Source organism: Aquarana catesbeiana, linkage group LG04 (assembly GCF_042186555.1).
Source record: "Aquarana catesbeiana isolate 2022-GZ linkage group LG04, ASM4218655v1, whole genome shotgun sequence".
Lineage (NCBI taxonomy): Eukaryota > Metazoa > Chordata > Amphibia > Anura > Ranidae > Aquarana > Aquarana catesbeiana.
Window position 1 is genome coordinate 442499217 of NC_133327.1, and position 23104 is coordinate 442522320.

Here is a 23104-nt window from a genome sequence, read left to right on the forward strand (position 1 = left end):
GGAACAAGTCATAAAACAAATTTACAAAATATCTGTATTCTCCATTCATATGCGCAATATTCCCTGACTAAAGGCTTGGACAGCTGAAGCTGCCTGTACAAAATGCCTCTCACAAATGCCCTTCCAAGGAAGATGTCTGTCTGGTGAGGCACATAACCAGTTCATTAAGGGGGTCACGGGTTGAAAAGTTATTTTTTATTATTTTTGTTTTTTTACTTCCAGCTTGTTCATGCTCAACATGAGATCCAAAGGGAATCCCACATTGAGATTTGCACAAGAGTTCTGGGTCTAAAGTTGGCCTCCTTCGGGTCAGTACCTTTCATGGACATAGTTCCATTTGCCTAGTTGTTGCCTATGCTTGTATTCATTGCTTGAGGAAGTCCCATGGTGTATGAATAGGTTGCCTGTGTCCTGTACTGTACAATTGAGATCAGAGGAATTTTGACTTGTCTGTAAATTCCTTATCTTGGAGTATGGTACAAGACAGCCCCTCAAATTCTTCTTCATTGCTTGTTAGAAAATTAAAGACTGACAAAGTGGGTTAAGTTTAAAGGGGAGATGCCCCAGGGTGGCATGTCCCCAAAAGCTTGCCATTGTTCAGTCACTTGAAGATATTAACCCTTTAACCCATGGTGTATGAATACTTTGCCTGTGTCCTGCCCTGTACTCCAAGGTCGTGAATTTAAAGGCAGGTTTGGGAAAACTTCCCTGCTATTGGTGTCAAAATCTAAAGCTATTGAGAGTGTCAGTACTTTTGAACATTTTTAAATGACCTTTCAACTTAACTTTTGACAGTGAGGTACAGCTGTTGTCAATGTAATCTTCTGTGTTTCTGTTTAGATAACTGTATCTGATGAAGATGTTACCAATCCTACATGCATGGATCTGGTCAGAACTCCACAAATGAGAAAGTGTACTGTAATTCTTATGTATGCATGGTAAGAATATGATTACAAAATCCATTTAAAAAAGTGTTTTTTTCTGCAATTTAGATGTGGCAGCCCATATCACACCAAGGCTACACTCACACTGGTGATTTTGGTTGGTGCAAATTGTAGATTCCTGCTGCGGCTCTGAGCAGCTAGGTACAGTCACCGGCCCCTTCACTATGACAGGTTGCCAGCAGCTGAAGCTATTCCTGGCTCTCTGCACAGCCAGTGGTGATTGCTGCTGAATGCACTATGTGGGCGTCCAGCAGGGATCACTGCAGCTAATCGCTGGCTGTGCAGACAGCAGAGAATAGCTGCAGCCACTGGGAACCTGTCATAGTGAATGGGGCCAGTGGCTGCACCTGGCCACTCATAGCTGCTAAATCTCCGGTGTAAATGTAGTTCTAAGCTCCTGTTGATGGTAGTACCTTGATAGGGTTGCTAAGAGTACTCGTCTGCGCCCTTGTTGACAAAAAATTAGCAGGATCTCAGCTTATCTGCAGCTAGTCAAAAGCAATGAAGCTTTACCTTGCTGTATTTTCCAGCAAGTGAGTGATACCCTAGGACCAAGTTTATGCTTCCTTATAGATCCTGTCATTGGTTTGGTGTTCCCAAATATAGGCTGGCTAATTTGAGATGAGTCTTCAATAATTCAACCATGTCTAGTCCTAGTTGAGTAAGTTGCAGTGTTCGTAACTTTGAAAAGGCATCAGTCAGACTAAGTCAGGTGTGCTATACATGCTGTGTGCTGGCTTAAGGGTTAATGATATCCACATATTTGCAAATAGCAAATTTGTTCTATAAACATGGTTTCTGTCAGCTATTGCTTATTAACCTCATTGATGCATCAAGACCCATGAGATCTGCTCCCCTGACGGTGGATGCAGCATATAGTCTGTACATATTTTTTATCCACTTTTCCCCAGTACAGGATTCTGAGGATTAAAGTATACCATCCAATAGATCAGTAAACCAAGGTTTGCAGTGCCCTAGTCACACATAGCTAGGTTCACACTTCTGAAATCAGATCTTGCTCCTACTTTCAGTGCCATTCTGTCAATAATTCAACCATGTCTAGTCCTAGTTGAGTAAGTTGCAGTGTTCGTAACTTTGAAAAGGCATCAGTCAGACTAAGTCAGGTGTGCTATACATGCTGTGTGCTGGCTTAATGGTTAATGATATCCACATATTTGCAAATAGCAAATTTGTTCTATAAACATGGTTTCTGTCAGCTATTGCTTATTAACCTCATTGATGCATCGAGACCCATGAGATCTGCTCCCCTGACGGTGGATGCAGCATATAGTCTGTACATATTTTTTATCCACTTTTCCCCAGTACAGGATTCTGAGGATTAAAGTATACCATCCAATAGATCAGTAAACCAAGGTTTGCAGTGCCCTAGTCACACATAGCTAGGTTCACACTTCTGAAATCAGATCTTGCTCCTACTTTCAGTGCCATTCTGTCAATAATTCAACCATGTCTAGTCCTAGTTGAGTAAGTTGCAGTGTTCGTAACTTTGAAAAGGCATCAGTCAGACTAAGTCAGGTGTGCTATACATGCTGTGTGCTGGCTTAATGGTTAATGATATCCACATATTTGCAAATAGCAAATTTGTTCTATAAACATGGTTTCTGTCAGCTATTGCTTATTAACCTCATTGATGCATCGAGACCCATGAGATCTGCTCCCCTGACGGTGGATGCAGCATATAGTCTGTACATATTTTTTATCCACTTTTCCCCAGTACAGGATTCTGAGGATTAAAGTATACCATCCAATAGATCAGTAAACCAAGGTTTGCAGTGCCCTAGTCACACATAGCTAGGTTCACACTTCTGAAATCAGATCTTGCTCCTACTTTCAGTGCCATTCTGTCATGCCATTTGGATACTAGTTGGATGTGGTTTGAAAATTCTGTGGTACCAGAATCATGCTGGAATCGCACCAAAGTAGCACAGGACCCTTTTCCAAAATTGCTTTGCATTGAGGGGCACAGGCACCATTGAATTCCGTTGTCATTCGATTCTGTGTGACTCAAGTCACATCTGAAATTGCACTAATGTGAACCAGCCAGTTAAATGGGTAATAAAGTCATATAAAAACACATAAAATTCAGTACCCCTGCAACCTACTAGCTTACTTACCCCCTGCATCACATACTAGCACATTATGACAGAATTACCTGAAAAACGAAGCCCTCCAGCGATGCGCTGTCACTGCTGGCAGTGCTTTCCTCTTTACCTGGTTCTCATTTCCGGGTTTGCGGGCTTCAGGCAATTGAACAGCCAAGCTGCGTTGGCATCACCCCCACACATGCTCACGGGAATCACAGACGTGGCACAAAGCTCTGAATTGACGGCACATTCGCTGGTGATGGCTGCATGCACTGGTGATGTCACAGGCTGCAAAACTAGCAAATACCTGCAAGTAAGCTTACCTGTATGTAAAGCCATAGTAAACTGGGCTTTGTGACTTTTAATGTGAATGTTCCGACATTACAAGCAAATTATGTGAAGTAAATCAAAGAATAGAAGAATATCAAAGGAATTCAAATTATGAATAACTAGAAATGGAACGCCCATCTCCTTAAGCTCTTAAAGCTGCAGGCAGAGCAGAGGTTGAGTGGTCTTGGATGCCATTTTTTTGTTAAAGCGACATTAAAGGTTCTATTTAAAAAAAATAACAAGCATGTTATACTTAATTGCCCCTTCAGCCAGTGCCCCCAATAGCAAGCTGCTTGCTCTGTGACACTAGTGTGTGCTCGCTCCCAAACCCTGCTCTATACATCCAAAAGACACACAAAGCCAGAGCTCCCCCTCCCCCACTCTCTCCTCATTGGCTCACTGGCTGCGATTGACACTAGCAGGAGCCAATGCTGTTTCAGGCAATGAGGAACAAGAGACCTGGGAGAAGCTCAGCTCTCATGCACATTACTGGATAGAGAGGGAGCTCAGGTGAGTAATGGGGGGGGGGCAGTGGGGGGCTGCTGCACACAGAAAGGTTTTTACCTTCATGCATAGAATGCATGAAGGTAAAAAACCTTGAGATTTTAAATCCACTTTAACCACTTTTACACCCCCAGCACCATGTGCTGCCATTTCCCGGCTCTCTCGTCCCACCAAGGAGCCATGGGCCACTGCTGGTGGTTAGGCTGGCTGACCATAGGGGGATGTAAGTTCCTCCTTTGTCTCTATGGTGTATGAAACCAGAAGCGACAAGGATTTTGTCACTTCTGGTTACACTTTTTTACCAGCTTTTACCAGCTAGTAAAGCAGCTGATCAAACCGATCTTGATTTAATTATCTTCTTTTGGAGGGCAAAAGAGAGAGCTGGGGTCTAATATCTGATCTTTCTATCTGCCACAGTCCATGCTATCACAAGGGTTGTTGTTCATCCCTTGTGATAGCAAAAAATGTGATCAAAAAAAGAAGCCATGTAAAAAATGTAAAAAAAGTATCAAAAAAATGTAAACTGCCCCTGTCCCTCCGTATTCCCTAGCAAATGATAAAAATATACGTAGGTACTACACGCAAACCGTGATTGCACTGCATGTGTGTGGTATCACCACAAATGTCAGAGTGAGAACAATAATTCTAGGACCAGTCCTCCTGTGTAACAATAAATTGATAGCCTGTAAAGGCTTTAAGGCCAGGTTCAGACTGGCACGACAAATGCTCTGACATTGGGAGCTCATGTCGCATGACGTGTGAAAATCAATGTCCGACTTTGAAAATGCTCCCTGCGCTACTTTGGCCTGACTTTGATCCTACTTCAGCCCATTGAATATCACTGAAGTCGGATCAAAGTCGGATCGCCGTCTTGACTGATCCGACTTTGGCATGCGACTTGTGCTCTGATGATCTTGAAGGGGAACTCCAAATTTAAAAAAAAAACAGCATGGGTTCCCCTCCAAGAGAATACCAGGCCCTTTGGTCTGGTATGGATTTTAAGGGGAACCTCCATGCCGAAAAAACAGTCTTGGAGTTCCCCCCAAGATCCATACCAGACCCTTATCCGAGCACATAGCCTGACAGGTCAGGAAAGGAGGTGGAGACGAGCGAGCGCCCCCCCTCCTGAACCGTACCAGGGCACATGCCCTCAACATAGGGGGTGGGTGCTTTGGGGTGGGGGGGCCCTGTGCCCCCCCACCCCAAAGCACCTTGTGCCCATGTTGATGAGGATAAGGATCTCTTCCCGACAACCCTGGCCGTTTGTTGTAGGGGTCTTCGGGTGGGGGCTTATCAGAATCTGGAAGCCCCCTTTGACAAGAGGGACCCCAGATCCTGGCCCCCCACCCTATGTGAATGAGTATGGGGTACATTGTACCCCTACCCATTCACCTGAAAAAAAAGTGTCAAAAATAAAACATATTACAAAAGTTTTTAAAGTAATTTATTATGGCAGCTCTGTCGTCTCTTATGATCTCTTCTCCCCTCTCCGGCTCTTCTGTGTCCTCAGCTGACGTCTTCTGCCTCAGTTCTTCTCGCCTCTCTGGTTCTTCTCCGCTCTCTCTCCAGTTCTTCTCCCTCTGTCTGCTGTCTTCTGCTGGGTCTCCTCCACTGTCTTCTCGCTCTTTTGCCCGGTCTTCTCCTCTGTCTTCTTACTTTGTTCTTCCGATGTTGACTCAACACGCTCTCCCGCTCTAATGCCGGGTGCGCGTGTGCCACTACGTATATTGGCATGGAGCGGGGTCACCGTGCGATGTCAACATCGAAAGAAGAACAGAGAGAGAAGACAGCGGAGAAGAATGGGCAAAAGAGCAAGAAAAAGAGCGAGAAGACCGTGGAGGAGACCCGGCAGAAGACAGCAGACAGAGTGAGAAGAACTGGAGAGAGAGCGGAGAAGAACCAGAGAGGGGAGAAGAACCGACAGAGGTAGAAGACGTCAGCGGAGGACACAGAAGAGCCGGAGAGGGGAGAAGAGATCAGAAGAGACGACAGAGCTGCCTTAATAAATTACTTTAAAAACATTTGTAATGTGTTTTATTTTTGACATTTTTTTTAGGTGAATGGGTAGAGGTACAATGTACCCCATACTCATTCTCATTCAGATAGGGTGGGGGGCTGGGATCTGGGGGCCCCCTTGTTAAATGTGGCTTCCAGACTCTGATAAGCTCCCTGCCTGCAGACCCCAACAACCAATGGCCAGGGTTGTCGGGAAGAGGCCCTTGTCCTCAACAACATGGGGACAAGGTGCTTTGGGGTGGGGGGCTCAGGGCCCCCCTGCTCCAAAGCACCCACCCCCCCATGTTGAGGGCATGCAGCCTGGTACGATTCAGGGGGGTTGCTCACTCGTCCCCACCCCCTTTCCTGACCTGCCAGGCTGTGTGCCCAGACTGAAGGGCCTGGTATGCTCCTTGAGGGGGAACCCATGCCGTTTTTTTTTTTTTTTAACATTTTGCGTGGAGTTCCCCCTAAAGATTCATACCAGACACTGTGCCTGTTATTGACAGGGATCAAAGTAGGATCCCTGTTCATTGAAGTCGGATGCATGTCGGACTTCAAGTCGCAGGGCAAAGTCAGATCCAAAGAGGTACGACTGTCGTGTTGTACCAGTGTGAACCTGGCCTTAAAGTGTCACCTATGAATAACTTAATTTAATGTACTGTAGTTTATCGCCATTCCATGGGCGTGCACAGTTTTTACACGTGACATGTTGGGTATCTGTTAGGTATCTATTTAGTCAGCACAATGTCCTATTTTATATTTTACCAAAAATATTCTGCATTATATTGTGTTTGTGTTCACTAAAATTCAAAAAGTTTGTGCTTTGAAAATGGCTGTGCAAATAACGTGTGATGTAAAAAAATTGCAAAAACCATAATTTTATTCTTTACAGCCTCTGCTTTAAAAAATATACAGTTGTGCTCATAAGTTTACTTACCCTGGCAGAATTTATGATTTCTTGGACATTTTTCAGAGAATATGAATGATAACACAAAAACTTTTCTTTCACTCATGGTTAGTGTTTGGCTGAAGCCATTTATTATCAATCAACTTAAAGTTTACTCTTTTTAAATCATAATGACAACAGAAACTACCCAAATAACCCCGATCAAAAATGTACATACCCTGGTGATTTTGGCCTGATAACATTCACACAAGTTGACACAAAGGGGTTTGAATGCTATTAAAGGTAACCACCCTCACCTGTGATCTGTTTGCTTGTAATTAGTGTGTGTGTGTGTGTGTATAAAAGGTCAATGAGTTTCTGGAATCCTGACAGACCCTTCCATCTTTCATCTAGTGCTGCACTGATGTTTCTGGATTTTGAGTCATGGGGAGAGCATAAGTATTGTCAAAGGATCTGCGGGAAAAGGTAGTTGAACTGTATAAAAAAGGAAAGGGATATAAAAAGATATCCAAGGAATTGAGAATGCCAAACAGCAGTGTTCAAACTTTAACTACTTCAATAGAGGGCACTTATACACCTTCCTGCCTAGACCAATTTTCAGCTTTCAGCGCTGTTGCAGTTTGAATGACAATTGCGCGGTCATACAACACTACCCAAACTAAACTAACTTTTATCATTTTGTTCCCACAAATAGAGCTTTCTTTTGGTGGTATTTGATCACCTCTGCGGTTTTTATTTTTTGCTAAACAAATAAAAAAAGACCAAAAATTTTGAAAAAAAAGTTTTGCTTTTGTTTCTGTTAAAAAAATTTGTAAATAAGTAAGTTTTCTCTTTCACTGATGGGCACTGATAAGGCGGCACTGACGATGGGCACTGATATGCGGCACTGATGGGCACTGGTAGGCGGCACTAATATGCAGCATTGATGGGCATTGATAGGCAGCACTGATGGGCACTCATGGGTGGCACTGGTGGGCACTGATAGGTGACACTGATGGGCACTGAAAGGCTGCAAAGATGGGTTCTTATGGGTGGCACTGATAGGCGGCACTGCTGGGCACTGATACGTGGCACTGATGGGCACTGATACACGGCACTGATATGAGGCACTGATAGGCATCAATGGTGGCACTGGCAGTGGTAGGCATTGTGAGTGGGAACTGACTGGTAGCTGCCTGGGCATTGATTGGCAGCTGCCTGGACACAGATTAGTATTTCCCTGGGGGTCTAGGGGGCATACCTGGTGGTCCAGTGTGGATGTGCCATCCTGGTGGTCCTGGCAGCTTCCCTGATGGTCCTGGGTGGGATCCAAGGGGGGGCTGTGCTGATAACCAATCAGCACAGACCCCCCCTGTCAGGAGAGCAGCCGATCGGCTCTCGTCTACACGCGTCTGTCAGACGCGAATGAGGAAAAGCCGATCACCGGCTCTTCCTATTTACATCGTGATCAGCCGTGATTGGACACAGCTGATCATGTGGTAAAGAGTCTCCGACGGAGACTCTTTACCTAGATCGGAGTTGCGGTGTGTCAGACTGACACACCGCAACAAAAATCGCTGCGATGCGCGCCCCCGGGGGCGCGCAGCAGCTTCATATCCTGATCACATCATATGATTTCCGGTCAGGATATTGAAACCACTTTGCCATCGTCATTTTGCTATATGGCGGGCGACAAGTGGTTAATCAAGAAGTGGAAAATGAGGGGTTCTGTTGAAACCAAACCACTGTCAGGTAGACCAACTAAAATTTCAGCCACAACTGCCAGGAAAATTGTTTGGGATGCAAAGAAAAACCCACAAATAACTTCAGGTGAAATACAGCATTCTCTGAAAACATGTGGTGTGGCTGTTTCAAGATGCACAATAGGGCACTTAAAGAAAGATGGGCTGCATGGTCGAGTCGCCAGAAGAAAGCCATTACTACGCAAATGCCACAAAGTATCCCACTTACAATACACCAAACAGCACAGAGACAAGCCTCAAACCTTCTGGCACAAAGTCATTTGGAATGATGAGACCAAAATTGAGCTTTTTGGCCACAACCATAAACGCTACACTTAGGGAGGAGTCAACATGGCCTATGATGAAAGGTACACCATTCCTACTGTGAAACACGGAGGTGGATCGCTGATGTTTTGGGGATGTGTGAGCTGCAAAGGCACAGGAAATTTGGTCAAAATTGATGGCAAGATGAATGCAGTGTGTTATCAAAAAATACTGGAGGAACATTTGCATACTTCAGCCAGGAAGCTGCGCAAGGGACGTACTTGGACATTCCAACATGACAATGATCCAAAACACAAGACCAAGTCGACCTGTCATTGGCTACAGCAGAATAAAGTGAAGGTTCTGGAGTGGCTATCTCAGTCTCCTGACCTCAATATCATTGAGTCACTCTGGGGAGATCTCAAACGTGCAGTTAATGCAAGACAGCCCAAGAATTTACAGGAACAGTTGACTGATAATAAATGGCTTCAGCCAAACACAAACCATGAGTGAAAGAAAAGTTTTTGTGTTATTCATATTCTCTGAAAAATGGCCAAGAAATCATAAATTCTTCAAGGGTATGTAAACTTATGAGCACAACTGTATATTTTTTAAAGCAGAGGTTCTAAAGAATAAAATGGTGGTTTTTGCAATTTTTTTACATCACATGTTATTTGCACAGCCATTTTCAAAACACAAACTTTTTGAATTTTAGTAAACACAATATAATGCAGAATATTTTTGAGAAATCATAAATTCTGCCAAGGCATGTAAACTTATGAGCACAACTGTATAGTGTTTGGGGGTTCTAAGTCATCTTCTTGCAAACAAAAAAATGCAGATTTTTATATGTATGAGAGAAATGTCAGAATTGGCCTGGGCAGCTAGTGGTTACTGGACCTGGCTACATTGTCATATTCAAATTGGGAGATTTTACATATTCAGTTCGAGACCCAAAGTGAGATGTTTTCATGTCTCTCATCAGCTATTTACAATGAATATGGTTTTACCGCTATAGCTGTTAATGCTTAAGAGTCTCTTAGAAAGTGTTTGTAGAAGGAGGTTACTGAAAAGAAGTTGCTTATGTTCACGTGTGTGTAAATGTTGGGAATGGGGCATTGTTGCTTTCATTTTTATGCAGGGTAAACCCATGTCTGTCTAGAACAGGTAGAGGACAGATGCCCTAATGTATCATGGATGCTATCAGTCTGTCAAAAGTGATAAAAACTAACTTTTGAAATGGAGTAATAGCATTATATCTGAGACTTTTGGCACCTAACTCCAAATGCCTAACTCTTAGATTCTACTTATGCTACTCCTTCTGGAGGTGGTCATTCTGAATTTTAGACATGTTACACAGTTTCCAGAGGCATTCATCCTTCAGTAGTTTTACTGCAGTCTGGTTGATATTAAATTGTCTGTTTGAGAAACAATCTCAGAGAATGCTCCTTTTCAGGTCAGCTGGTATTTTGATTTCTTCATAAAGGCTTAAATTATCTACAGCAGTGATAGTCAAATTTCTTGATTCGGGGGCCTCAAGTGTGGCTCCTGACATCACGAAAGGGCTACACATAAAATTCAGTGAATAGTCTTTATTGGAGATAGCAAACACAACAGGATATAGTCAAAGACTGTGGGCATAATACAGAGGATGATCAGAGATTGTGGACAGAATAAAGGCGATTGTAAGAGATTGCACACATGATACAGGAGATGGTCAAAAGGCTGTGGGTTTGTTGGAGATTGGGGCCATGCTTCAGGAGGCAGTCATATGCCGCGTACACACGAGCGGACTTTACGGCAGACTTTGCCCGGCGGACTTTTCGCCGGACTTTGTCCGCTAGGTGCGCTGGACTTAAAAACGGACGGACTTGGACACACACGATCACTCCAAAAGTCTGCTGGTTTTGAACGCGGTGACGTACAGCACGTACGACGGGACTAGAAAAAAGAAGTTCAAGCCCCACTATGGCACCCTTTGGGCTCCTTCTGCTAATCTCGTGTTTATCTCGTGTTAGTAGAAGTTTGGTTAGAGATGATTCGCGCTTTTCACACTTCAGCTTATTTTGATCATTTTCTGCGGTTCAGTTTGTGCTTGTGAGGTTTGTATCTGCTTTTCAGTGCGTGTTGGTCAGTTCGTAACCTGCCTAGCAGGCCGTTCTGGTCCGCTCGTTCCTGATTTTCAGGTCGTTCTTCATAGGCCTTGCTGTTCTTCAGTGCGTTTGTTATAAGTATGTTTGTTTGACCAGCCGACCGTTTTGAAGCCATGTCGCGTGGACGTACTCGTTCTCAAGTTTGTGCTGCGTGGGGACTTGGTGTTGGGGTTAATACTTTGACCCGAGTCCAGTCCATGAACAGGGCGAGGAGGAGTTCATGGATGAAGAATTGGTTGCGCAGCGTGACCAATTCTTGCATATGCCTTTGCTCCGTGAGAATAATCCTGAGGATTTCAGGAATTATCTCCGGATGATGGACCCCGTTTTTCAACGTCTGCTGGCTATGCTGACCCCCTATATCAGCAGGCAGGATACCTGCATGAGGCAAGCCATCAGTCCAGAGCAGAGGCTAGTTGCCACTTTACGTTACTTGGCGACTGGGAGAAGTCTTCAGGACTTGAAGTTCTCGACAGACATCTCCCCCCAGACTCTGGGGATCATAATCCCAGAGACCTGTTCTGCCATCATTCAGGTCCTGCAGAAGGACTATATGAAGGTAAGTTTTATCCTTTAACATTACATGATATGTATTAAATGTTTGCTAATGTATTGTCTAAATGTCCTCGTTACCTAATTACCATGCTTGGAATATGCTGTGAATGTCCCCTTTATCTTCATGCATGCCTGTTTTTTTACATTAATCCTTTTTTGCCCTACATGCATATTTACCTTCAATAACCTCCCCACCATGCAATCCTGGGTCCATTTATATCTCTAGCCCAGTGATTCTCAACTCCAGTCCTCAAGGCGCACCAACAGGTCATGTTTTCAGGATTTCCACTATTTTGCACAGGTGATTTGATCAGTTTTCACTGCCTTAGTAATTACCACAGCCATTTCATCTGAGGGAAATCCTGAAAACATGACCTGTTGGTGCGCCTTGAGGACTGGAGTTGAGAAACACTGCTCTAGCCTATAGTCCCTTGAACAATGTATATTGTCAGCTCCATTGTACTGTTTGACCCTCCCCCACCCCCTTAAATGTTTAAAACTGTCAGGTGTGTTTTTTACCCAAATTAGAACCCCTCCCCCACTCCTTAAATGTTTGAAACAGGTGTGTTTTTTACCCAAATTAGAACCCTTCCCCCACCACCTTAAATGTTTGAAACTGTCAGGTGTGTTTTTTACCCAAATTAGAACCCCTCCCCCACCCCCTTAAATGTTTGCAACTGTCAGGTGTGTTTTTTACCCAAATTAGAACCCCTCCCCCACCACCTTAAATGTTTGCAACTGTCAGGTGTGTTTTTTACCCAAATTAGAACCCCTCCCCCACCCCCTCAAATGTTTGAAACGGTCAGGTGTGTTTTTTACCCAAAGTATAACCCCCCCACCCCCTTAAATGTTTGCAACTGTCAGGTGTGTTTTTTACCCAAATTAGAACCCCCCCCCACCCCCTCAAATGTTTGAAACTGTCAGGTGTGTTTTTTACCCAAATTAGAACCCCTCCCCCACCCCCTTAAATGTTTGCAACTGTCAGGTGTGTGTTTTACCCAAATTAGAATCCCTCCCCCACCCCCTCAAATGTTTGAAACTGTCAGGTGTGTTTTTTACCCAAATTAGAACCCCTCACCCACCCCCTAAATGTTTGCAACTGTCAGGTGTGTTTTTTACCCAAATTAGAACCCCTCCCCCATCCCCTCAAATGTTTGAAACTGTCAGGTGTGTTTTTTACCCAAATTAGAACCCCTCCCCCACCCCCTTAAAAGTTTGCAACTGTCAGGTGTGTTTTTTACCCAAATTAGAACCCCTCCCCCACCCCCTCAAATGTTTGAAACTGTCAGGTGTGTTTTTTACCAAAATTAGAATCCTTCCCCCCACATTAAAATTGATCAATGGGCCATCAGAGGGGGTGAGTAATCTTATAAGTGGGCCTTATGTTTTTTTAGAATTAAACTAACAAAAAAACATATTAATAATGTTCGACTGCTGTTGTTCAAGAATGTTTTTGTGTAATCTGATATCCAAGTTATGTTTAAAAGTACTTATCTTATTTTTTTTTGTTTCACTCCACAGTTTCCTTCCAGTACACAGGAATGGCAGACTGTGGCCTCCCAGTTCGCTGACCGTTGGGACTTTCCCAACTGTGTCGGGGCGATTGATGGGAAGCCTGTCCGCATTGTGCCACCACCCCATTCTGGGTCTTATTTCTATAACTATAAGGGGTTCCATAGTGTAGTTTTGATGGCGGTGGTCTCGGCACATTTGGACTTTGTTTGTGGACGTGGGGAAGAACGGCCGGATGTCTGATGGAGGAGTCTTTGCACAGACCGAGCTGTGCCAGCGTCTCCAGACTGGTGGCCTGGGATTGCCACCTGATGACCAGAATGTGGACGGACTCCCCTCAGTTTTTATCGCTGATGAAGCGTTTGCTCTCGGCGAGCACTTGATGAGGCCGTTCCCCCAAAGGACACTCACCCCTGAGAAGAGGGTATTTAATTACCGGATGGCCGGAGCAAGAAGAGTTGTGGAGAATGCCTTTGGGATAGTTTGTTCCTCTCGGCCATAAATCTGGCGGACTATAATATAAATCATGTCATACTGGCTTGCAGCATACTCCATAATTTTTTAAGAAGACATTTCGCTACATATATGACCTATGTTGGGCCTGAGGCCGGACTTGGAGTTGACCAAACTCTCACAGGCCTGGAAATTGGCCGTATTGGCTTGGCCCCCCCAAACCGCACATCAAGTGCGTGACCGATATGTAAATTATTTTAATGGTCGGGGGGCCATTGCTATTCAACAAGAGCTCTAATTTCTTAAAAAAATAAAGAAAATAAATTTTGGCTCAAATATCTTGTTTTTATTCTTGTTTGCATTTAGTTTTGTCTGTCTCCTAGTGCACTTGTAGTAGTGGCAAGTGCATTTCCCTTTAGTTAATAAGGCCCTTTGTCACTGTAACCACACAAAAGTTAGCAAAACATCTTATTGATAAATAATCAGCCACACACATTGTAGTAGTTAAAACATTTTACTGTGTGCACATTGAAAGGTGCATTTTTTTTTTTAACGTTTTTTTTTTTTTTTTTTTGGAAAAACATTTTTTTTTTTGGGTTAAGGCATATTTATCAAAAAATAGACCTTGTTTAAAAAATTACAATTAACAACAGTGTTTTTAAAAAACATACATAAAAAAAAGAACTTACAAAGTTCAACATGTGAGAATAACGCTGCTGGTGATGTCACCCTTGTAAAGGCTAAAATTTGCAGATGCTCAAAATTGGGTATTAAAAAAGGTTCACGTCAACATGTGCTATCTCCCATCATGGGGGAGCAATATACGTGTTTTGTGTGTGCAATCCCTTTGTTCCTCTCACAAAATAACGTTTTTAGGATGAAGGGGTTGCAAACACAAAACAAGTACATTGATATCCCCTGATGGAAGACAGCACATGATGACACACCGTGTGCATCTGCAAATTGTTTTTTTTTAAGGATAAAACTTGAAAATTGTAACAAAAAACAAACTTGACAATGAAATGAAGAACATGATTGATGTTTTTAGGCAAACTGTTATTATATTCTGCCCAAAACATCAATCATGTTCTTCATTTCCTGTTGCATGGTGTCCAGCCGAATTTTCATGCTGTCAATTTGGTCACGCATTCGATCTATTTGGCCATTCCACAACATTATCTGGCCAATAAGTCTTTGTGCACTGTCTGTGCTGAATGGCTCTGCCGCTTGGCCTTCAACAACCAGAACCTCACCTAAAATGTGTGGATAAAAAAATGGGTTAAAATATGCACGCCTAAATAGATTACCTTTAGCTGGGGTGTCAGTCACTCACTTGGTGGGGTTGAAAGCTTGCACACTTCCTCCACCTCTCCTTCCTCCAGCTCGTCGGGTGGGTGTGGTCTTGGGCTGGGGCTTGGGGTATCTTCAGCTTCAGGCTGGTGACTTGGGGAGGTCCTGGGATCCTTGGACTGTTGTCTGAGTCTTTTCTCCCCTATGATAATTAAACAAAAGGTATAGTTAAAACACAGTGATATTTTTTATTTTTAAAATTAATATGAAACGTTGGTTATGAGTTGTGGACAATTGCCTTTTTTTGTCCACAAAAATTTAGAAGACAGGATCAAAATTCCCTCTGAACAACAATTATAAACAAGACACATTTTCATGCAAGTTTCACAGATGCAGACACCTCAATGATCTATGTGTATTACCCCTCAAAAATGTCTTTATGGTCACATAGTACACTAGCGCTCGTGAGTCCAGATGTGGAAACAGCTGCTGTGTCCTGTCCTTACATTACACTGAATCATTTTTGAAGAAGCATTATATTTTCAAACACATCTACACCACATCACCAAATTTTGGGAATACGACAAATTCTCAAGACCTAAATGTGTGTCCAACCCTGTAACATCGTATTTGGCGAAAAAAAAACGTAATTTTCTTAGTATCATATGTATTTTGCAAAGAACGGTCTTTAAGAACGATGCTGTCTAAACGAAAAAAATATGGATCAGCATGCAAGTTAAGTATCTCACTAGGAACACACAACAAGTACTTACTTTTTTTAAGCAGCTTCTTTATTCGCCAATATTGTTCTGGCTCCCTACTTTTGATGTCAGACCACCGCTTCCTCAATTGTTCTTTAGACCGTTTAGTGCCAAATTTAGCTTCTAGAGCGGTGACAACTGAGGGCATTATTTTGTCCTTACGCATATTCGGTCGTGTGTACTACGGTCCTTTTTTACCATCGCAGTCCTCCCTTCTCAATATGGACACCATCTCCACCATCTCTTCAAAAGCCATGTTGGTGGCCTTATATCTCCTCCTGGATGTGGATGGTTGTGGCTCCGGGCTTTCCTCCGCGCTACTTCCAGTTAATCTCTCCGCAATCTTTCTCTATATACTCCCACTGCGCAACGAAGAGTGAAGGGGCGGGGACAAATTGTACTAAAGAACGTCAGGGGCGGGCGACGCAGGCGGAGCATGACACATGCACAGTGTATATAAAGCTATTACGATGGCCTACGTATGTCCGTGCGGAAGTAGCGAGCGTCAGAAACGAAGGTAAGATTAATCGTGGGGGGGTGTGTGTGTGTGTTTGGTGAATGTGTTTTGTGTGTGTGTATATGTGTCCCCTAGATTCTTCAAAAAATAATCCAGGGAGTTCTGACTGACATTACAGTTTTGATCTTGTGTTTTGTCTTTCAGCAAAAATGAATGCCTTTAAGGAGGCTGATTTTTTGTCCAGATTTATTGATTTATATCAGGAAAACAAAAACCTGTGGGAGGTCAAACACCCACTATATTACAATAGAGATGTAAGGAAGGCAACACTGGGCACACTTTTAGAATTTGTGAAGACTCGAGTCACCCAGGCAGACCTCAAGTTTATGGACAAGAAAATTGGTATCTTGCGAAACATGTACAAGCGGGAACACAATAAAATCCAGGAGTCGCTCAGATCTGGAGCAGCAGCCGACCAAGTTTATGTACCCAAGCTGTGGTACTACCACAAAATGCGATTCCTCGATGACCAGACAGAAGCCAGGCAATCACTTTCCCCCACCCTTCCCCCCACCCTTCCCTCCAGCCTTCCATCCACCTCCACCCCAGCTGAGGAGTCCCAGGAAGAACTGGGCCTTTTCATCCTTGATGAAGTGAATGCGCCCAGCTTCAGCCAGGTATCTTTTTTTGTAGAATTTGTGATTGTGTAAATCTTAATGATGTTAACGTCTCATCTTTTTAAGTGCTTCATAAAAAATGACTTCATCACAAATATTAATATGTAGACATATCACTAGACAGTAGTGGCCAAAAATATACTTCTGCATAGGTGTGCGCAGCCTCTTGCATTAGGGTGTGCACCCCAAAACTCAAATACATATGCATGTGTATATGTACTGATGGTGTCAGTAGGGCAGTGGACAGTGTCAGTAGTTTTATTTGATTTTTTTTTAAATTATTTTATTTTGTAACATTTTTTGGGGGATAAAATATCAGTGGGGGAATATGCACCACACAAGGCGATTAGGGTGTTCCCAGGCACACCTGGCACACCCTGTGCGCACGCCTATGTACTTCAGATATTGTTGATCAGCTGGAATAATGGTGGGGTCAAATAGATAGCCTTTACTATTTGTTTATAATTAGATTTGCAAGTCATGAGCTGAAAATTGTGTGTGATTGCGTAACCCAAAATTACAACTATGTCCCTTTTTTTTTACACTTAATGACCTCAGCCAGGAGGAGGCCTTGCGCAGTGGGAGAGAGGAGGAGGCCTTGCCCAGTAGGAGAGAGGAGGAGGCTGTGGCTGGGCCCAGTAGAAGCCGCACGGATTGTCAGGTGCCTCCCCTCCACATTACCACCAAAAGCCCCAGAAGAATGACACAAACTGAGGAGGAATCCCTAGCCCTCATTCGTGAAGCGAGCCAAATAATAAGCATACCACCCAATGCGGAGGAGGCGTATGGGACATATATGGCCAGCAGATTGCTGGAACTGGAAAAGGGGCAACACCTCCTCTGTGAGGGTCTAATTTTGCAGGCCTATCAGAAGGGCTTGAGAGGGCAGCTTACTGCTACAACCTATCTAGCAGATGAAGCCACTCCTCCTCTTCCCCCAAGTACACCACCAGAGGCACAGCCTCCAAGGAAGGCTGCAGAGAAGCATGGAGGGAAGGCTGCAGAGAAGCGTGCAGGGAAGGCTCCACGGAAGAGTCGAAAGTGATTGCCTGGCTTCTGTCTGGTCTGACTGTGCTCCCTAGTCGCAAGATACCAATTTTCTTGTCCTAAAACTTGATGTGTGTCCTGGGGGACGAAAGGCTTCACAGATTCCAAAAGTATCTCCAGTGTTGCCTTCCTAATTTTTTTTTTTACCAAAATAAATGGATTTTTTAGTGACTATGTGTTTTGATTCCAAAACGACATTTTGTTTGGGAGTAGGCAGGTACAGGTCAAAAAGACTATGGGGTTGATTTACTAAAAGCAAATAGACTGTGCACTTTGCAGAGCGCAGTTGCCCTCTGCAAGTGCAATTGCTCCAGAGCTTAGTAAATGAGGTAAGGCTTGACTTTGCAAAGAGTACCCAATCCTATGCAAGGAAAATTAAAAAAACAGCATTTTTGCTTGCATATGAATGGATGATGGAAGTCAGCAGAGCTTCTGCTCATTTACTAAGCTCTGGAGCAACTGCTCTTGAAGAGGGCAAAGTGCACAGTCTTTTTCCCTTTAGTTAATCAACCCCTATGTGTGTTTGTTCCAAAAGGCTAAATCATTTAGAAAATCAAGTGCAAAGTACTAGTGAAAAGTGCACTTTAGAAATTGCACTGCAAGTGCACTTGTTGGAAGTGCAGTCGCTGTAAATCTGAGGGGAAGAGCTGAAATGAGGGGAAGCTCTGCTGATTTTATCATACAATCATGTACAAGAAAAAGGATATTTTTTTGGGGGTTCCTTGCATGTGCCCCTCGGATCCACAGCGAATGCACTTCAAAATGCTCTTTCTGTGCAATTCCAAGTACAATTTGCACTTGTAGTGAAAAATGAATTTGCCTTTGGAAAATAAACCCCCCTATGTCTAATTAACAAGGGACACCAACCTCATTAAGATTAAAACAACACAAAATATTAAGGTTATTGTAGTAACTTGAAACTACAAAAAAAAAAAAAAAAACATTTTGTATAATTTAGCACACATTGTAAAATAGATAGTGTTTAAATATATATAAAAAAAAGATGAGTCCAAAATCTAATTAAATACTTTATTTATGGTGATCTAGCTTTTTAAAAATATCATATTAGTCATGGCATGAGGATAAATCATGAAGAAAGTAGTTTGTGAGAACTCTGTGTGAATATAAAGCAGCAAAACAACTTCATTCCTCTCGCATTATAAAGACAAAAAAAGCGCTGTATTAAAAGATCACAGAAGAGGAATGTGCTAGCTTCAAAACGAAGGCTAGTTTTACCAGACCAAGCGCTTCCGTCTTGTACTTACTTCAGAGCATGCGTGAGTTTTGGTCCTTCGGACTAGCATACAAACGACCGGTTTGTCCGCTAGAAAGCAGAGTCCGTCTGATAGATTTGAAACATGTTTCAAATCTAAGTCCGTCCAACTTTTGAGAAAACAAAGTCCGCTGGAGCCCACACACGATCGAATTGTCCGACGAAATCCCGTCCGCCGGGCAAAGTCTGCTGTAAAGTCCGCTCCTGTGTACCCGGCATTAGACTGGAGACATATTACAGGCTGCTTTAAATTACTGGAGACATATTACAGGCTTCTATAAATTATTGCTATAACAGGGAAACAGATTAGCAGGCAGCTCATAGGCCACACAAAAAATGCCAAAGGGTCGCAGTTTGGGCACCAGAGCTCTAGAGTACTGCTAGGCCAACCTTTTGTTCAGTACAACAGTAGTTACTGAAGACTGGCAAGCTATCCTGCTGTAGAATGTTAGGGGGAATGTCCCTGTGCTAAAGGAGAGTTATAATGGAAACAAATGTAGGCCACCATTTTCATTCCAGGGTAACCAGGGTATCTGTTTCAGGAGAAGCTGGTGATATTGATGTAGTAAGAAAGCATTTCATTGTTGTGACCTTCCAGCGCTAGTTATGGGTTGGTAGTTTGTGTACCAGTCTTTTCACGTTTCTATCTATAAACATTAGAAATTATAGCGGCTTTGGATGTTTGGGCTCTCGTTGGCCTCTATTTTCAATCTTACATGAATATGGGTGATTTATTGGAGGTTTGCTTGTTAAGTAGACTTGTGTTTAAATTTGGCCTACTTTTTTTAAAAAATGTTCTCAGATTTGCTGAACTAACAAATTGTTTTGTAAGTAACTGCCATAGCCCTCAAAAACTTTCTAGGAGCTAACCAGTGGCGGCTGGTGCTCAAAATTTTTTGGGGGGCGCAAACAAACTGAAAAATACTGAAACCCCCCCATCAATTGCAGCCTCACTGTGCCCATCAAATGCAGCCACTTGTGCCCATCAAACTCAGCCACTTGTGCCCATCATATGCAGCCACTTGTGCCCATCATATGCAGCCACTATGCCCATCAAACTCAGCCACTTGTGCCCATCAAACTCAGCCACTTGTGCCCATCATATGCAGCCACTTGTGCCCATCATATGCAGCCACTGTGTCCATCAAATGCAGCTACTTGTGCCCATCATATGCAGCCACTGTGCCCATCATATGCAGCCACTGTGCCCCATCATATGCAGCCACTTGTGCCTGTCATATGCAGCCAATTGTGCCCATCATATGCAGCCACTTGTGCCAATCAAATGCAGCCACTTGTGCCCATCATATGCAGCCACTTGTGCCCATCAAATACAGCCACTTGTGCTCATCATATGCAGCCCCTTGTGCCCATCAAATACAGCCACTTGTGCTCATCATATGCAGCCTCTTGTGCCCATCATGTGCAGCCACTTGTGCCCATCATATGCAGCCACTTGTGCCAATCAAATGCAGCCACTTGTGCCCATCATATGCAGCCACTTGTGCCCATCATATGCAGCCACTTGTGCCCAGTATATGAAGCCACTTGTGTCCATCAAATGCAGCCACTTGTGCTCATCATATGCAGCCACTTGTGCCAATCAAATGCAGCCACTTGTGCCCATCATATGCAGCCACTGTGCCCCATCATATGCAGCCACTTGTGCCCATCATACGCAACCACTTGTACCCATCATACACAGCCACTGTGCCCATCAAATGCAGCCACTTGTGCCCATCATATGCAGCCACTTGTGCCCATCATATGCAGCCACTGTGCCCCATCATATGCAGCCACTTGTGCCTGTCATATGCAGCCAATTGTACCCATCATATGCAGCCACTTGTGCCTGTCATATGCAGCCAATTGTACCCATATGCAGCCACTTGTGCCAAACAAATGCAGCCACTTGTGCCCATCATATGCAGCCACTTGTGCCTGTCAAATACAGCCACTCGTGCCCATCCAATGCAGCCACTCGTGCCCATCATATGCAGCCACTTCTGCCCATCATATGCAGCCGCTTGTGCCCATCATATGCAGCCACATGTGCCCATCATATGCAGCCACTGTGCCCCATCATATGCAGCCACTTGTGCCCATCATATGCAGCCACTATGCCCATCAAACTCAGCCACTTGTGCCCATCATATGCAGCCACTTGTGCCCATCATACGCAGCCACTTGTGCCCATCATATGCAGCCACTGTGCCCATCAAATGCAGCTACTTGTGCCCATCATATGCAGCCACTGTGCCCCATCATATGCAGCCACTGTGCCCCATCATATGCAGCCACTTGTGCCTGTCATATGCAGCCAATTGTGCCCATCAAATGCAGCCACTTGTGCCAATCAAATGCAGCCACTTGTGCCCATCATATGCAGCCACTTGTGCCTGTCAAATACAGCCACTCATGCCCATCCAATGCAGCCACTCGTGCCCATCATATGCAGCCACTCGTGCCCATCATATGCAGCCACTTGTGCCCATCATATGCAGCCACTTGTGCCCATCATATGCAGCCACTTGTGCCCATCATATGCAGCCACTTGTGCCCAGTATATGCAGCCACTTGTGCCCATCAAATGCAGCCACTTGTGCCAATCAAATGCAGCCACTTGTGCCCATCATATGCAGCCAATGTGCCCATCATATGCAGCCACTTGTGCCCATCATATGCAGCCACTTGCGCCCATCATATGCAGCCACTGTGCCCCATCATATGCAGCCATTTGTGCCCATATGCAGCCACTTGTGCCCATCAAATGCAGCCACTTGTGCCAATCAAATGCAGCCACTTGTGCCCATTATATGCAGCCACTCTGCCCATCAAATGCAGCCACTTGTGCCCATCAAATGCAGCCACTTGTGCCCATCATATGCAGCCATTTGTGCCCATAAAATGCAGCCACTTGTGCACAGTATATGCAGCCACTTGTGCCCATGAAATGCAGCCACTTGTGCCCAGTATATGCAGCCACTTGTGCCTATCAAATGCAGCCAGGCACGGCCCCAGGCTCGGCTGTCACTTTACTAACCCCCCCACGCGGCTTGCTCCTCTTCTGTAGTGGCAGGAAGCAGGGGCTGCGGCTCCTGTGTCTGCTCGGCTCCTCAGGCTTCCTCCGCCGTGTCTCCTCTTCCGCCAAAGCATTAGGCATCCAGTAGGATCGCCTAATGCTTTGGGCAATCGGGAGACAGGTCTCACTGACCTGTCTGCTGATTGGCAGGGAGGAACATTAGTGTGTAAATAGCGAAAATTCATTTACTATGCTACACAACAGAATGGGATCGGGATGCAGTGCTCTGCGCCCCGAGCCGACCCTATTTTGAAGCCTATTAGAGCCTCTAGCTCTAATCACGTGTTTCAAAATACACACCCCTGGCATATCCCCGCCATAGTATTTCATGTGTCCGACATCCTGAAAGGGGCCGGGCACATGAATAGGGAGGGTGGCGGAGGTGTCAGGGGGAGGAGCGCCCATGCGTCCACAATGCACGGGCCGCCACTGGAGCTAATCCTATATAATAGGGACATTGTGCATGGCATTTGGTTGAATATTAACATAATTTAGGTTTTTTTGTACTGTAAGTTTTGGGAGAAAATGCTAGCTGGTCATCCTATAAATATCTGCACTTTTTCTTGTTTCTAACAGCGGTTTTTCTTTATTTTTTTCAGGTTTACAAGCGCAGTTATCTACCAGGGTCTTGTTATGCGCTTAGGAATTGTATCTGGGAATCTATATACAGACTTTTTTATTTCTGCTGTGGTGGAGTTACCGGCTGCTGTTCTTATTCTAGTCTCCATTGATCGCATTGGGAGGAAACTTCCGTTTGCATTGAGTAATGCTGGAGCGGGAATAGCTTGCCTAATAACTGCTGCAATACCAACAGGTATAAAAACAAAATCAAGGATGAGTAACTTTACTAAAGGACATACATTACTGTGAATATATACACATGAACTATTTTCAGGCAAAATTGATGGCCTGAGGAGTCCTTATCTAAGGGAGTACAATCTGGTCCAGAAGTCCAAGAGATCAGGAACAGCAGCAGATGACATGTATGTCCCCAGGCTGTGGTCATACAAGAGCCTGCATCTTTTGTCAGACCAGACTGAACCCAGGCCATCACTTACTTGTCTTCCTTCC

At 44.2% G+C, this 23104-nt stretch overlaps 1 protein-coding gene across 1 annotated transcript in view; it reads left to right on the forward strand.

Annotated features, from left to right (window-relative positions):
* Positions 1–23104, forward strand: part of SLC22A3 (solute carrier family 22 member 3) — an 803039-nt gene that overhangs the window by 719019 nt on the left and 60916 nt on the right. The window contains exons 6-7 of the mRNA XM_073627457.1: positions 841–938; positions 22633–22847. Of these exons, the coding sequence (XP_073483558.1) occupies positions 841–938; positions 22633–22847 (313 nt within the window). The remainder of the gene's footprint in view (positions 1–840; positions 939–22632; positions 22848–23104) is intronic.